This window comes from Eubalaena glacialis, chromosome 8 (genome assembly GCF_028564815.1).
Source record: "Eubalaena glacialis isolate mEubGla1 chromosome 8, mEubGla1.1.hap2.+ XY, whole genome shotgun sequence".
NCBI lineage: Eukaryota > Metazoa > Chordata > Mammalia > Artiodactyla > Balaenidae > Eubalaena > Eubalaena glacialis.
Genome location: NC_083723.1, coordinates 73652062 through 73668084, shown reverse-complemented (window position 1 = coordinate 73668084; position 16023 = coordinate 73652062). Strand labels below are relative to the sequence as shown.

The window sequence follows — 16023 nt, the reverse complement described above, 5'->3', positions numbered from 1 at the left end:
GTTTCATTGCATAATATGAGAAATCTTTTGAAATGCACTCTTCAGTTTCCTTCATATTTCATAATTATTCACATCATTTTTTTTTTTTTACTTTCCTAATTTCTACTTTCATCGTGCATTTTGCCACACCACACCCTCACTTGATTCTCTTTTCAGGACATTTTTGGGAGATAAAAACATTGAAAATGAAAAAATAAAATCAAACCCTTCTGTTTTGGCCTCTAAGTAATATGTTTCTCTCAGTGCATCAGAAGTATAATGCTTATTTTTTTTCATAACCTTTTTGGTGGAAAACTCTTCTGATGCTTTATCTTTTAGGCTGTTTCCTTTGGTAAAAAATGAAAAAATTTGAGGACAAGAACAATTCATTTTATAGTTCTTCACTTTAGAGATTCAACAATGAGCTGGATATCAAGTAATTAAGTTATTTATTTCAAATGAAAAATTCTAACAAACACGAGAAATGAACCTCTATGGCATTTATAAAATATTACTTTTCATAACTTGCCCTTGAAATATCTTTTAATTCCAGTTGACCTATATACATCCACATGTGATAGTTCCAAGTGCTGTTTTTCAACTACTTGGTTAATTTTTCTTGATAAACATGAATTTAAAGTCCTATATATAAGATATATTAAATATCTTTAAATAGGATACAAAGTTCAAATTTTGAACTCCTGAAATGCTGAAATAGTTTATATTTTTTGTTTAGGAAGTGACTTTTCTCTCTCCTCTGACACTTAGACTAATGACCTAGGTTCAAGTGCCCTATCTTTTATGATTTGTGAATAAATTATTTTCAAATAACTTTGGTTATATTAGCTGTGAAATGTAATTCTAATATAATTAATATTTGTTAAATTCTTTAGTGTCTCAAAAAGTATATTTGTTATTTCGTGGATGGTAACTGATCCAATTAATAAGGAAAAAGTCACTGACCTTTAAGAACAAATAGACCATTGATCTATTAACTGGAGTTTCAAAAACTTCAGAAAAAGCCCTTGAACAGCCTTTAAGTTATAGGTGAGACTAGATCTGTGATTTGTATCAGATTTTCCAATGTCTTCCTAATTTTAATAGTACAGGTATAATCTAGTATTATTTTGCCCTCAGAGAGAAAGAAGATTCTTAAGTTTTTTATTTATGTAGTGTTGCAAGACAGCTTTCTTAACCCTTGCCTTGCATGTCCATCTCTCTTCATTTTTATAAACCTATTTTATTTTGTTTTATTTTACTTTGGTCAACTGGTTAGAAACACAGAAATATTTTTGGTAGTTGTTAATTCTCCAGGGCTAAAGAAACAGGATATTTATCCTCATTTTAATCTTTAGAAAAGAAATTTTCCTCTACTTTGCAAATGATTCTTCAGTTAAGGACTTCATTAAACATAACTCATATATTCTTCATTCTTATTGAAGCTTGCCATTTTTGAAAAAGAAAGTATCGGATGAAATAACATATGCTGAAGATACTGCTAATTCAATTGCACTTCTGGGTGAGTTGAGATGATAGGCCCTACTGACAAGAAGGGTATATCTCTTGCACAAAGTTTCACTAAGGATACTTCTCCAAATCTAGGCTCTTTTCTTGTTGGGAATTAATCACAGTGTGCTTGGTGACATTTTTTGTATTATCTTCTACTCAGGTGTTTCATGATACCAACAGGATTTTTTGTTCCTTAATTTTAAGGATTGGCAGATACTTCTTTGCACTTATTTGTCTTGATGTTATATATTTAGTTTGATGAAATGTTTGGTAACATTTTTTTTTGTAAATCGTAAGTATGTGTTCCTCTCTTTCAGTAATCACAAAAATATTTTCATCTTTGAACTCTAATCATTGCTTGAACCTAACTGATTGCTAGAATTGTTAGCAATTCTAACAATTTAGCAAGGGCCAAATTGTTCATTAAATAATTTAAAGTCTTAAATAAAATCATAAAATGGTGGGATATTGGGAGCTTTAGTATAATATACATAACGATGCCTGTGTTTTTGTATACAAAAATATGAAAAATATTATAAGCAGTTTTCATATTTGGGTTATTGCTCAGTTTTCTAGAGAAAGAAAATAATAATTTTTTAGAAATGAGATCAAACACTATAGCTCCTTGAATCAGCCCCTGAGACATAACAGCATGTTCCCAAAACAAATCCCACATTAAATTTATGCTTATTAATTTTGGTCTTTATACAGGAGAAATAAAAGATACACAAGTGGCCTAAAAAATTAAAAATAAATATTTACTGAATAGTTATGTTCCCAGCATTATACTCCATACTGAAAGATGATAGAAACTAATATAAGTAAAAGGCATTTAAATTTTTTAACATAGACACTAACACTTTTATGTCTAAATAAATTTCATAATCTTTAACTGTAGATACTTTAGGAGGAATTATTATGGCCTAAAGTGGGTGAAGGTGTCAAGGAAATTAGAATAAACATGGGGAGTTAAGTAAGATGACCTTAAGGAGCAGGCAGACTAGAAACTAATGGGAAACTTTAATTCTGTGAATCTCTCATCAATGGAAATTTACAGTGAGAAGCCAACCTAGAAGAGGATATGGTAGTATTAACAGATAAAAAGTGTAGGTTTGGTTGATAACATTTGAAAAAATCTCTGTTGCCCTTATTATTTTTAAATATGCATTTGTATAATAAATGCACGGAGCATTTTTACTGTGTCAGTCTACTCTTTGCTGAATGCCTGCCTACAGAACATATTACTGTCTCATTTGAGGGCAGCATGAACTCTTAGCTTAAAATGAACTCCTTTCACTGATTACTTACCGTAAGTACTGCTGCTCTGTCCCTCATTTTTTAAATTTCTGGAACCATGAGTTTAAACTAAAATAATTGTTTGTAGTACAAAGTTTTGAACAAAGGCTATTCATTTTTCCTAACTTCCAGTTTCTACTATGTACTAGTAAATTACATTACTTTTTCTTCTAAATGATAGATATTTCCGACTTAAGAGCAGGATTCTGGAAACGTATGAAGGAAAAAGTTGGTACTCTGCCCTGAGATTATAAAACAGGAAACTATGAGAGATGATCTAAACCTACAGGAACTAAAAGGGTGGTGAAGCAGACAAGAAACCTTAGAATTTCCCATAAACTTGAATGTTTGGATAGTTTTGTTGGAAAAGTTTAGTTGTTCCTGTTGCCTAATGTTTTTCAAAACATAGTGAGTTTTCAACTTCAAAGGACGGGTCCAAAAAAATTAAGAGAATAATCTTGAACCTATCTTTTTTTTTAAGTGCTAGCTTTTGCTGATAGATTCTTCTCAAGCTAGGGTGAGTCTTTCCTACGTGCTCCCTCCTTCTGTCTGCTTGTTTCCCCACCCACTGGCTACCCTCAGAGACGAACATTATGCAAAGCCTAATGCAAAACACAAGTCTTCAAGGAACACCTAATTATCTCTTTCCCTCAGAGAATCCAAGCAGATCTGCTTCAGTCCTGAAGCTGATATTCCTGACTCCAGTTGTCCTCAGGCTCCCAGAGGACATTCTGGATCATTTCCAGAATCCTACTGATCATTTTCAGATTCTCTTAGGGATCATACTTGTAGGACTTCACCAGAGCAGACACAATCCAGTTTGAAATATAGGCTGAAGCCAATTCAGAAGTAGTGTATATATGACTGAAAAGGAGTATTCCCTATCCTCCATCCCCACCACAATAACTTGAACATAAAACTATTACCTGCAGGGCAAAGACTGCCTAGAAACTCACTGTCTTCCAGTCTGTCAATAACCTGAGGGAGCAAAGCTCACTTGGAACTTCTCTAAGCAAAGGATGCATTATTAGGGGCAACAGATTACTGACTCTCTAGTTAGGGAGGAAAACTCTCAGCCCTTTTCTCATACTAACACATTTAATTCTCACAGCAATCTTTAACGTGGTAACTATTGTTATACCATTTTATAGATGAGAAAACTAAGACACAAGTTTATACAGGTAGTAAGTGGCAGAGCCAGGATTTAATCTTAGACAATTTAGTTCCAGCATTTATGCTGCTAATTACCATTCTTTTCTTCCTGGGAAGGAGAGACTGAGTTGATTGAGGGGCCGAGTGTTACAAGGATAGATATTCAGGGTGTTTTGTGCATGCGTGCGCATGCATGTGTGTGTGTGTATAAAATTACATGATCCAGTTTGAATCTCTGATGATATTTTTAATCATGTTACTAACACTGTTTGCTCAAAACTGCAAATAAACTTATGGCACTGTTATTGAATAGCATTCGTTTATCTTTCTGGCAGGTGACTTAATGATAATACCAAGTTCTGAATTGAGGATACAAATTTGTAAGTGTATTATTGACTTTTATCATGCAGAACCACCAAAGAAGCATATTACAGGTAAAGTTTTCAATAGTCTTTCAGTAATAACTTACGTCTTTATAAAACAGAACAGTCTTTCTCATTTCTCTTTGAACTTGGAAAGACAGAGTGGGATCATAAATGCAACACATCGGGCTTCCCTGGTGACGCAGTGGTTAAGAATCCACCTGCCAATACAGGGGACATGGGTTCGAGCCCTGATCTGGGAAGATCCCAGATCTAGGCCACAACTACTGAGCCTGCGCTCTAGAGCCCGCAAGCCACAACTACTGAAGCCCACGCGTCTAGAGCCCATGCTCTGCAACAAGAGAAGCCACCACAATGAGAAGCCCACGCGCTGCAACAAAGAGTAGCCCCCGCTTGCCACCACTAGAGAAAGCCCGCACGCAGCAATGAAGACCCAACTCAGCCAAAAATAAAAAATAAATTAATTAATTAACTAATTAAATTTTTAAAAATAAATAAATAAATGTAACACATCAAAACAGTTCTTTTGGTAGTCTCAAACTCTTCAGTCATTTTAAACAAAAGAATTTATGTATTTTTTTCAACTTTAGATTTTTATTCTGATGCTAAATATAACAGAATTTTTAAAGTCATACCCAAGTTAGTTTAATTATAATTATTACTATTAATGTTATTTAATACTGTTGATAATATTATTTATTATTTTCTAACATTTATAATTATTCATAATATCTGTCCCACCCAACTAGATGTTAAATTCCTAATGCTAATAACATTCTCTACCATGTTTGGAAAAAGAGTTCTGCATGTTACAGCTAAGGGATCGTAATATATAATGATAAAATGAGTCACACTGAAATGGGTGGTATCAAGATAGAGGGCACTTGCAATGTAGAGGATATAATATTACTTAGGACATACTTCCTACCTTCATAGTTTCTGTAATTCATAATCAATCTAGGAAAGGAGAGAAGATATAAAATACAGTTTTAAGTTATATGTTCCTTTAGATAGGTGGCAATAAGACTGGTAGAAAAGAAAGCTAACTTATGAATAGGGAAAAATGGGAGGACATCTGAAGTAGAGAAATGAGTAAAGAAATTATTAACTGTCAGATTTGAGCTATTGATGAGATAAACAGGAGGAAGTGTTTGGTAGATAGTAGACATTGGATACTAAAAGCAGAGACCAGAAATACAGGTTTGGAATTCACCCAAATAGAGATGAAAATTAAAACCATCAGGGTGCTTGAGTTTTCTAGGAGATAAAGCATGTAAGTAGCAAGGGACCAAGAACAGCAACATGGAGAATGCCCATATTGAGATCTAGGGAAAAACAAAACAAAACAAAAACAATCCAAAGAAACTGGCAATGAAGGAAGGTTCAGAGAGGAGGAGGAAAAGCTAAAGACTGCCATGTCTTGTGTGCCAGTGAATGAAATGTTTGATGAAGGAAGTAGTGGTCTCAGTGTCAAATACTGTAGAGGCTTCTGTAATTGAGGAATGAAAACGCCAACTGATGTGATATCTGAAAAGTTGTAGTTCATTTTTGGCAGATCTATTGACATAAAGTGGTCAGGGCAGATACAGGACTAAAGAATGAGAAGATTGTGAGAATAGAGGCAGTGAATGCAGACTTATATATTAAAATCAGATGGAGGAGAAAAAGAAGGAAGATGGAGAACAATTCAACTGGTAGCAAAATCAAAGAAGATATTTGGTTTTGTTATTATTTATAATTTTTAGGATAGGGAAAAATGAAGTTTTCCCCTATAGCCAGAGGAATAAGAAGCTAGTACATGGGATATTGGAGGGTGAAATTCCCAAAGAAGGCATGAGAGGATGGAATTAAGAGCACAAGCTTAGGGTTAACCTAGGCAATATATACACAGTCTTTTTAAGATAGAAAGAAAGGGAGACAAATGATGTATAAGATATGACAGAGGAGTTAAGGTGCAGAGAAGTGAGGTTGATCTTAATTTGACCAGGCTCTGAAAATTGGGAATCTTAGGCAATGCTCTCACTAGCTGTCACACAGTTGGTTTCAGGTGATGGGCATGGCTGGATAGCTGGGACCACAGCTGAAAAGTCCTCAGTAGAGCAATTGTAAGAGACACAGCCCCGGAGACAGGAATCAGGTCCATGGGCCTTAATATTACTATATCCTTCTGTAGAAATGTAAACTCAATATATAAAGATACAGTAAGTATAAAGTACATTTTGGTTGGTCCATGCATATGACAGGCTATTATGCAAATAAAATCATGATTTGGGAAAATATAGAATGAGAAAAGGCTTACAATAAAATCTTTAGTGGCTGCAGTTGAATGTAAAATTCTGCATATAGTATATTGTTAAAGTTATATGCATACATTAAAAATATCAGTAAGAAATATACCAGATTTACAATAATCTTTAACATAGTAGCTGCTTAATAGATATCTATTGACCAAAAAAAAAAAAAAAATACCAGAATGTTAAGGTTGTTCTCTCTGGATGGTGAAATTATGCAACTTGTGGTTTTCTCTTTATATTTTTTAAATGCCTAAAGTGAGTAGCTAGGGCCTTACCATAGAGAACCCATCACAGGAATGGACAGGGCCTTGTCCAGGGCTAAAGATCAAATTCAGAAAGACAAGACAAACTGACAGACATCTCAGAACTATGGCAAAGTTAAAGAATCTAGTTGGTCTCAAAAGTCAAGAAGTCAGGAAGGTAGATAAGTATATCACTAAGAGAGAAAATAGCTGCGTCTCACATGAGCAGGTACCTTCTGCTGTGTATTTAATCTCTCTAGTTGAGTGTAGTTGGTCAGGTACCTGTGCAGCTGTATTAAAGGAGAGGTGGTGTTTCTCATAGGTGCTACAGCAGAAGGAAATTATTATAAGACATGTCGCCAAGAATCAAACTTCCCTAAAATACCATTATATTCACTAGCATTTATCAGAACAGCATTATATTTTCACCTCTTATTTCATCACCAAATTACATAATTATGGTCCCTTGAAAGCACTAAAGTAATGTATTGACTTGAATAGTGAAAACATTTAGTATTTGTAATCATGCCATTTTCCTTTATGGAAAGGTATATCTAGAGAAAAGAAATATTGTTCTTTTTAGAATTTAAGATATGCCTCCAACTCTGCGGTCCTATTTCAAATGCTACACCAGGGATCAACAAACTGTGGACCCCAGGCCAAAATTGGCCCTCTGTAAATAAATTTTATTGGAACACAGCCATGCCCACTTATTTTTGTATGGTTTATGCCTGCTTTCGTGCTATGGTAGCAGAGTTGAGTATTTGAGAGAGAAATCTTATAACCTGCAAAGCCTAAAATACTGATACCTGGCCTTTTACAGAAGTTTGCCAATCCCTGTGCTATACCATTTTAACATGCCATACACTTTTTTAAAGTTTTTGTTGTTGCTGTTGTTTAATGATAAATTACTCAATCTTTTGTTTAATGTAGATGATTACTATGTGAAATAATTGTACATATTTATTCACTAATTGTTGTTAGGTTACCAGCAGGCTAGTTCATCATATAAGATTAAAATGGCTGAAGTTGGAGGATTGGCAAAAACAATGGTCCAGTCATTGGCATTGCTTGAAAATCAACTTGTTGAGAAACTTTGGGTACTTAAAGCTCTACAGCATCTCTCAGCTTCTGGTTTGTATATTATTGTACATATTTGAACACTTCATTCTCAACTATTTTTGTTTTTATCTAATAATGTCAAGACTGTACAGCATAAATAATTTTAAAATTTATTTTCAGAAGTTAATTGTACTTTAATGGTGAAAGCACAAGCAGCCAGTGGAATCTGTGCTCACCTCAATGACCCAGATCCCTCTGGACAGCTTCTATTTCGTTCATCCGAAATACTTTGGAACTTATTGGAAAAATCTTCAAAAGAAGAAATCATACAACAGCTTAGTAACTTGGAATGTTTGCTGTAAGTTTATGTGGTTAGATAGGAATTTTTAACCTTAAAACGATAGCCAGTGACATAACTAAAATTTTTTTTTTAATTTGTGTTCAGTTAGGCTTCTGATTCATGTAATGGCTATGTTTCAGGACATTTTTTTGTACCATGGTATAAATGCATCTGCACAATAACAAGTCTTTTTTTTTTTTTTTTTTCCTATGTGGAAGGCTTTTAAAGTAGCTTGTTAACAAAACTAAATTATGTCCTTGAGCATGTATAAAGTAAAATTAGATATTTAAAAGAACTATTTCATTTGTTCATTCAGTAAACCTATTTTTGAGTACTTACTGTCTTCCAGATACTACAGTAAGCATTAGCAATAAAATATGAGTGAGCCATAAAGTTACTTATTCATATATTCATCAAATAATTATTGTCTGCTCTGTGCCAAGTTCAGTACTAGGCTGTGGAAATACAACTGAAAACAATACAGAAATGGTCTCTGCTTTCATGGCACTTGCATTATGTTAAGAGAGAGAGACAAGTATATAGGCAACTATAAGAGCACATACTAAATGTTATGAAAGAGATTACTGCAAGGTCCTTCACGTTCTCCCGAAGATGGTGGATCAGCACAGTTTTGTTTGCAAGCGACTGAACCCCCAACCCAACTGATTTAAACCGAATAGGAAATTTTATGGGCTCATGTAACTACAAAGTCAAGGATAAAACTGGTTTCATGTGCAGCTGTATTCAAGGCTCAGCAAATATCAGGACTTGGGCCCTCTTCATCCCTCTGCACTATTTTCCACCGTGTTGGCTTTAGTCTCAAGATCCATATGGTAAGACCTACGAAGTCTAGCTTCACATCATCACAACCCCAAACCAAGCAGAAGATAAGACTTGCTATTCCAAAAGCTCAAAGAAAATTCTTCTAATTGAGTCCCTGTTGACCCTTAGTGGTCTGGTGTTGGCCATATGCCCATTTCAGAGTGAGTTACAGTGACAGAAAGAAGGAATGCTCTAACTCGCTTCCTTTTAGTTGAAGGCAGCTTCACAAGACCAAAAGTGGGTAAAGAGTGAATGCCTAAATAAAAATAAGGGTACTAATATCACAAGAAGGGCAAGTGGCTCCTAGAAGATAAAGCAACAAATGCCCATTGTACACGAAACCTGACCCAGACTTGGAGAGTTAATCAGCACTTCCTAATAAACCCTAATCTGGTATCTGAATGATAAATGTGACTTAGCAACACAAGGGTTCTGCATGCAGAGAGCATCCTAGACAGGGGAACAGAAGTGAAAGAAGAATTTAGCAAAATCAAAAAATTGAAAGAAATTCAATATAGTGAGAGCAAAAAGTACAGGGTAGAATAGTGAGAGATGAAGCTAACAATGTTAGCAGGGACTGTAACATGAAAGGCCTGATAAGCCTTGGTAGGGAGGTAGGGCTTTATCCTAAGAACAAAGAAAAGCCTTTAAGTATCACTAATTTTAAAAAGGAAAATGATGTGATTGAATCTTTATTTCAGAGCAGTCACTTTGACCACCATGTATAGATTGGACTGAGGGATTCTAATCTGGTCCTTCAGTGAACTAGAGGCAGATTTGTATAGATAGAACAGATTAGAAATATTTTGAAATGAGTAGTAAAATGTAAAAAGGGAGATTTTGTTGGTAGACACTTAGGTGGTATTTCCATAGAAATATGGCTTTAAAGATATGATTTCACTTTTTAGGGCTTTGAAGAAAGTATTTAAAAATCTGTTTACAAGAGGTCTTAGTCATTATGATCGTCAGCTTAGAAATGACATATTAGTGATCACAACAATTATATCTCAAAATCCTGGAGCACCAATGATTGTAAGTATGAATCAAATTGCATTTTAATTCTAATTGTGGAAGTGGTGGGTGTGGGGGGAGGAGAAAGTCCTGAACTATGTTGTAACATTTATGTACTTTGTTGTAATGCCAAGTTATATTGTAATGTCATTATGGTCACCAGTATACTTGCACTCTGCCAGTTCTTCTTTGCATCCCTTTGGAAGGTTGAGATCCTCCTCATGTATTATAATTTACTCACAAATATAATTTACTCATCTGGGCATAAGACCTAAATAGACATTTCTCCAAAGAAGACAAACAAACGGCCAATAGGCACATGAAAACATCCTCCTCATTGCTAATTATTAGAGAAATGCTAATCAAAACTACAATGAGGTACCACCTCACACTGGTCGGAATGGCCATCATTAAAAAGTCTACAGAAAAACAGGGACTTCCCTGGTGGTCCAGTGGGAAAGGCTCCGTGCTTCCAATACAGGGGGCCCAGGTTCAAGTCCTGGTCGGGGGTCGGGGAACTAGATCCTGCGTGCATGCCATTATGAAGAGTTCGCATGCCGCAACTAAGAGGTCTGCATGTCACAACTAAAAAGATCCCGCATGCTGCAACTAAAGATCCAGCATGCCCCAACGAAGATCCCATGTGCTGCAACTAAGACCCGGCGCAGCCAAATAAATAAATATTAAAAAAAAAAAAAAAGTCTACAAAAAACAAATGCTGGAGGGGGTGTAGAGAAAAGGCAACCCTCCTACACTGTTGGTGGGAATGTAAATTGGTGCAGCCACTATGGAAAACAGTATGGAGGTTCCTCAAACAACTAAAAATAGAGTTGCCATATGCTCCAGCAATCCCACTTCTGGGCACATATCAGACGAAGCTATAATTTGAAAAGATACATGCACCCCTGTGTTCATAGCAGCACTATTTACAATGGCCACTATTTACAATGACAGATGAATGGATAAAGAAGATGTGGTACATATATACAATGGAATACTACTCAGCCATAAAAAAGAATGAAATAATGCCATTTGCAGCAACATGGATGGACCTAGAGATTATCATACTAAGTCACACAGAGAAAGACAAATACCTGTGATATCACTTATATGTGGAATCTAAAAATGACACAAATGAACATATCTATGAAACAGAAACAGACTCACAGATACAGAGAACAGACTTGTGGTTGCCAAGGGGGAGGGGGTGGGGGAGGGAAGGATTGGGAGTTTGGGATTAGCAGATGCAAACTATTATATATAGGATGGATAAACAACAAGGTCCTACTGTATAGCACAGGGAACTATATTCAATATCTTGTGATAAACCATAATGGAAAAGAATATGAAAAAGAATATATGTATAACTGAATCACTTCGCTGTACAGCAGAAATTAACACAACATTGTAAATCAACTAGACTTCAATAAAATTAAAAAAAAAAAAAACAGTCATGGAATTTATACTGTGCAAATGGGGAAAATGTCCTACAAAGCTTCCTAGTCAAGGTTGCAATGTGTAGGTGGGCCTGTGTTTCTGTGGAAGCCCCTGGTCAGTCAATAAATTCTCATTAGCATCCTTGCAAACATTCAGGTGAATTACATGAATGTGAGTCAATAGGAATAACATCTTCACATTTTAAAGAAACCATATGGATCTTAAAGTAGTAGGAATATATAGTTGCAAGCTCAAAAGCCCAAAGTTCGTCCCTATAAATTCTCCCTAATGTACAAAGTCCAACTAGGATATCTCTGTCAGGAATGAGTTCCCTCATGCTGAAATGTTTTCTGGTCATTCTTCAGGGCTTTTCATGTTAAGTAGGAATTGTTTGTTGTCTCTTGACCAAACCTTTGACATATTTGAGAGTGGTTGGGGTCAGGGTGGGGAGCCAGGGGGTGTTTAAGAAGAAAAGCTGTTGAAAATAACTATTTTCTTACCTTCTTTCGTCCCTTGAAGGTATAGATAATAAATTACATAAGTAACTTTTAGCAGTACATTTTGGGTTCTTACCAAATTTTAAACAATATCTTGTAAAATATTCATAGAATAATGTAATATATTTCTTAGAACCTACAGAAGTAAGTTTAATATTAAATAAATTACACATTTATCTGGCTATATGCTTTCATTTTCTTGCTTTCATCCCTTATTATTAGTGCTTTATGAACTCAAATGAATGACAAGGAGAGTCTGATAAAAAATACCTACATATTAAGTAAATATGGGCATCTGTAACTTAATTTCCATATAATTAATTCATCTTTCTGTTTATTTTGTGTATTTATATTAGGAGTGTGGCTTTACCAGGGATTTGATATTATTTGCAACCTTTAATGAAGGTAAAAACCATAAAACTTTCAACTTATAATTATCTTAATGAGTCCTCATCATTTCAGCTTTTATTTTACTCTTCCTTTTTTTCCCTCTCACAGTTAAAAGCCAAAATCCTTTGGTAAAAGGTCTTAAGTTTTCTAATTCCTATGAAGATTTTGAGTTGAAGAAATTGCTATTCAATATAATTGTGACCTTTTGTAAAGATTTATCTACTATACAGGTAAAAAGTAATCAAAATAAAAATTAAAATTGTCTCACTTTGTAGTATAACTTTTTAAAAGCCATAGCTGCAAATCTTTCATCAGCCCATATATTTACCGTAGAAGGTAACAAACTCGTATTCACTGGAATTTCACTTTTTCAAAATTTCTCTTATCTATTAATGAACAGTGAATTTACCTAAATTTAAACCACATAAACCAAGGAAAAGCAGGAGAACCGTGGAGATTTATTTATATATTTAGAGCTCCTGAATAAGAGAACATAAACTGAAAGAAAATCCATATAGGCCCACCAAGCCTAATAGTCTCTCTTTGACCATAGTAATGAGGGATGATTTAATGCTGGAGGAAATTGCTCATCTCTATGCCACCCATCTCAAACTGTATGAACCTGCTTTTTCTCCACACAAATCTAACCTCCTTATGTACATATTTTTATTACCCATGAATTATCTTAATACTTTATATCCTACATAAAGCATGGTGTAATTTGAAGAGCACTGGAAATGAATTTCACTTCTGTCTTATCGCCTACTAGCTGTATGGCCTTGGCAAAGTCACCTAAACTTTCTGAGGCTCAGTTTCTCCTTCTGTTGTGAGACTGAGATAAAGGCTTTGTAAACTATAAAGCAACAGAAAAATATATACTACTTACTAACAATTTCATTAGTTTAGTTATTACTGCATTAATTGAAATTTCATTTTAGTCTTAAAACTCTTTCAAGTTCCAAGGGAGGATTCATTCTTTCAATTTCATTAGTGATAATATAAACGTGGTATAATATGGTGGTTAAGGCTTTAGTCAGGTGGAATCCAGTGCTGTCGCTTTCTAACAATGTGATCTTGAATACATAGTTTAGCGTCTCTAAATTCCAGTTATCTCAACTTCAAAGTGGGGAAAACACCTGTCTCATGGAATTATTATGAGGATTAAAAGAGCTAAGAACAATTTTTTTTGGTAATGCCACTTTGAAGAATATACTAAAAAATGCTCAGAAAAAAACTGTCTTTACAGTTATAACTTTATTATTCATATCAAAAACGTACACTCCATAGAAGCTAAATGTATTTTCTGAAATGTCATATAGAAAATCATTCAATAGAATATGGTTTATTATTATAGTGGAGTATTATATAACTCTTAAAATGACAGATACAAAGATAATAAAATTTACACTATAGTTTATAAACCAATTTTATTTGACAATAAAGTCAAATGGCACAAAGACTGATAAGCTTCTTAAAGCACTATGTGAGCAATGGAATCAACTAATTTCTTTTCTGTCATATGTCTGTGTTTGTGGCTCAGTAATGGTAGTAATAATAAATACGTGTACTGTTATTTGCAGTTCACAGAGTATTTCAAAAAAATTATCCACTTACTACTTACAACAGTGCTAGAACTAATTGTTATTCTTGTTTTCTCAGTTCTAAATCTTGTGCTCTTTCCATGTGGAATAGTAGAAAATTTAGAAAAATTCATAGATATCATTGTGAAAAAATCTTTGTAGAATAATGCCAGATGAAAAGAAAATTGAATAGAATATAGCACATGGTGTGTTACCATCTTGTGAACCATAAATATATATCAATCAGAATCAGCTATAATATTAACTTGATTGTCATATTATAATAGCTTTGCATTTTTGTTTTATTTTTATTGACATCATGGATTCAGTACAGTTTTAAAATTCTTGGCGTGTAATTAACTATGGCTTGTGACCTGACTGGTATTCACTGGATAGAGTATTTGTATAAGTTCTGTTGCCTATGCTTAAAAATAGCCATAGTCTATTATCATAACTTCAGACAAAACTGATTTCTTAAAGTATATATACAATTGAGTCTCTGAAATATTTCCTTTAAGAAACAAAAGTAAGGAAGACAGAAATAACCACCAGTTTATTTGCTCTAAATTTTCGACTCCTGTGGTTTTATCATAAGCGGAGGTAAACTGCATATATAAGCAGCATAGATTAAATAAACTAATACTTATTTTACATTATTGTCAGCCATAGAGTGTATATCCCAGAAAGGGGGATCATAGTGAACTGTTGTTATTAGTGAGTTTGGTTTTGGGTTTTTTAATTTTTTAATTTTTGGTACTTAACATAGCTTGGAATCTTTAGGAAGAAAGTATTTTGAAATGATCATCAATAACACATCAAATTGGAAATCTTTTGGTAAATTTTCTTAGATTAAATAAAATTGTTTTAATTATGTTTCTAACATAGTACTTTTTGCCCTTTCTCATAGCTATTAATTGATGGCAAAGTTATTTTGGCTTTGCTTACCTATGTTAAAAAGCCTGAGAAACACAAAATAGTTGAGTGGTCTGCAGCACAGTATGAAGAATTACAACTGCATGCAATTGCCACTTTGTCATCAGTGGCTCCTTTTTTAATAGATGAGTACATGTTGTATCAGGGAAATGCTCACGTCCTTGCATTTTTAGAATGGTGTGACAGTGAAGGTAAGTGGCCTTTCAGATTCCTGTCAAAATTCTAATCTACATATTTCAACTGAATAGCGGTGTAGAAAAAGAAATACAATTAAAAGGAGAACTAACAATGTAGATCTGGCCTTCTGTGATCTTAATGTGTTTAAATGCTGTTTTAAGGAAAAAACCCTGAGATTTCATTTATAGTCAGACATTAGTAAATGTTAGCTATAGTTGATGCATACCTTTCAGTAAAAGAAATCATTCATATAAACTGATTTAAATTTTTATATTATTAGGCCTATCCAATAATTATACTGTCCTGTAATATTTTAATTAGTCATTCAACAAATATTTATTGAATGCCTACTAGTAACCATATATTGTTTTAGCCACTAATGAAACATTTATGTTCAACATAAATGAACTCCATACCTTCATGGAGCTTCAAATCTAGATCTCTAGCCACATGTAGTCTGCCAAGTTAGCAGAGCCCTAATTTGTATGAATATTTCATTTCAATTCTCATAATTCTTAGAAGGGAAATAAGAAATACATTCTTTTTTAAAAAAAATTATAAGTAAGATACTGTATTCTTCTCTGGTAGTAACTTTGCTCTGGAAATAATTTTGTATGGTACATTTTCATTAGATCAAGAATAGCACTCATCCATGAGGGAGAAAAAATTATAGCTTATTTTTATTCTCTAGTTTTTAATATGCTGAGTTACTAAATTTAGTCATGTTAAATTACTGTGCATTAAATAAAACAATTCTCCTGTCTCTCCTTTATATTATTTCTGTTTACAGAAGTCTATAAGGCAAAAAAAGGAAATGCTGCCTAACAAGAAGAAGCCTGATAGCTAACAGTTATTGAGTACTTACTATGTGATAGGCCTTAACCCCCTCAGCAGTATTAAACCATTTAGGCCTCACAAC

At 34.0% G+C, this 16023-nt stretch overlaps 1 protein-coding gene across 3 annotated transcripts in view; it reads left to right on the top strand.

Moving 5' to 3' along the window:
- CFAP69 (cilia and flagella associated protein 69) overlaps positions 1-16023 on the top strand; it is a 69098-nt gene that overhangs the window by 21267 nt on the left and 31808 nt on the right. For 2 of the 3 annotated variants that reach the window (XM_061197825.1, XM_061197823.1), the window contains exons 5-12: positions 1422-1498; positions 4272-4370; positions 7840-7989; positions 8098-8275; positions 9988-10111; positions 12381-12429; positions 12523-12644; positions 14902-15118. In XM_061197825.1, coding sequence (XP_061053808.1) covers positions 1422-1498; positions 4272-4370; positions 7840-7989; positions 8098-8275; positions 9988-10111; positions 12381-12429; positions 12523-12644; positions 14902-15118 — 1016 coding nt within the window. The remainder of the gene's footprint in view (positions 1-1421; positions 1499-4271; positions 4371-7839; positions 7990-8097; positions 8276-9987; positions 10112-12380; positions 12430-12522; positions 12645-14901; positions 15119-16023) is intronic. The other variant, XM_061197824.1, reaches the window with a different exon arrangement.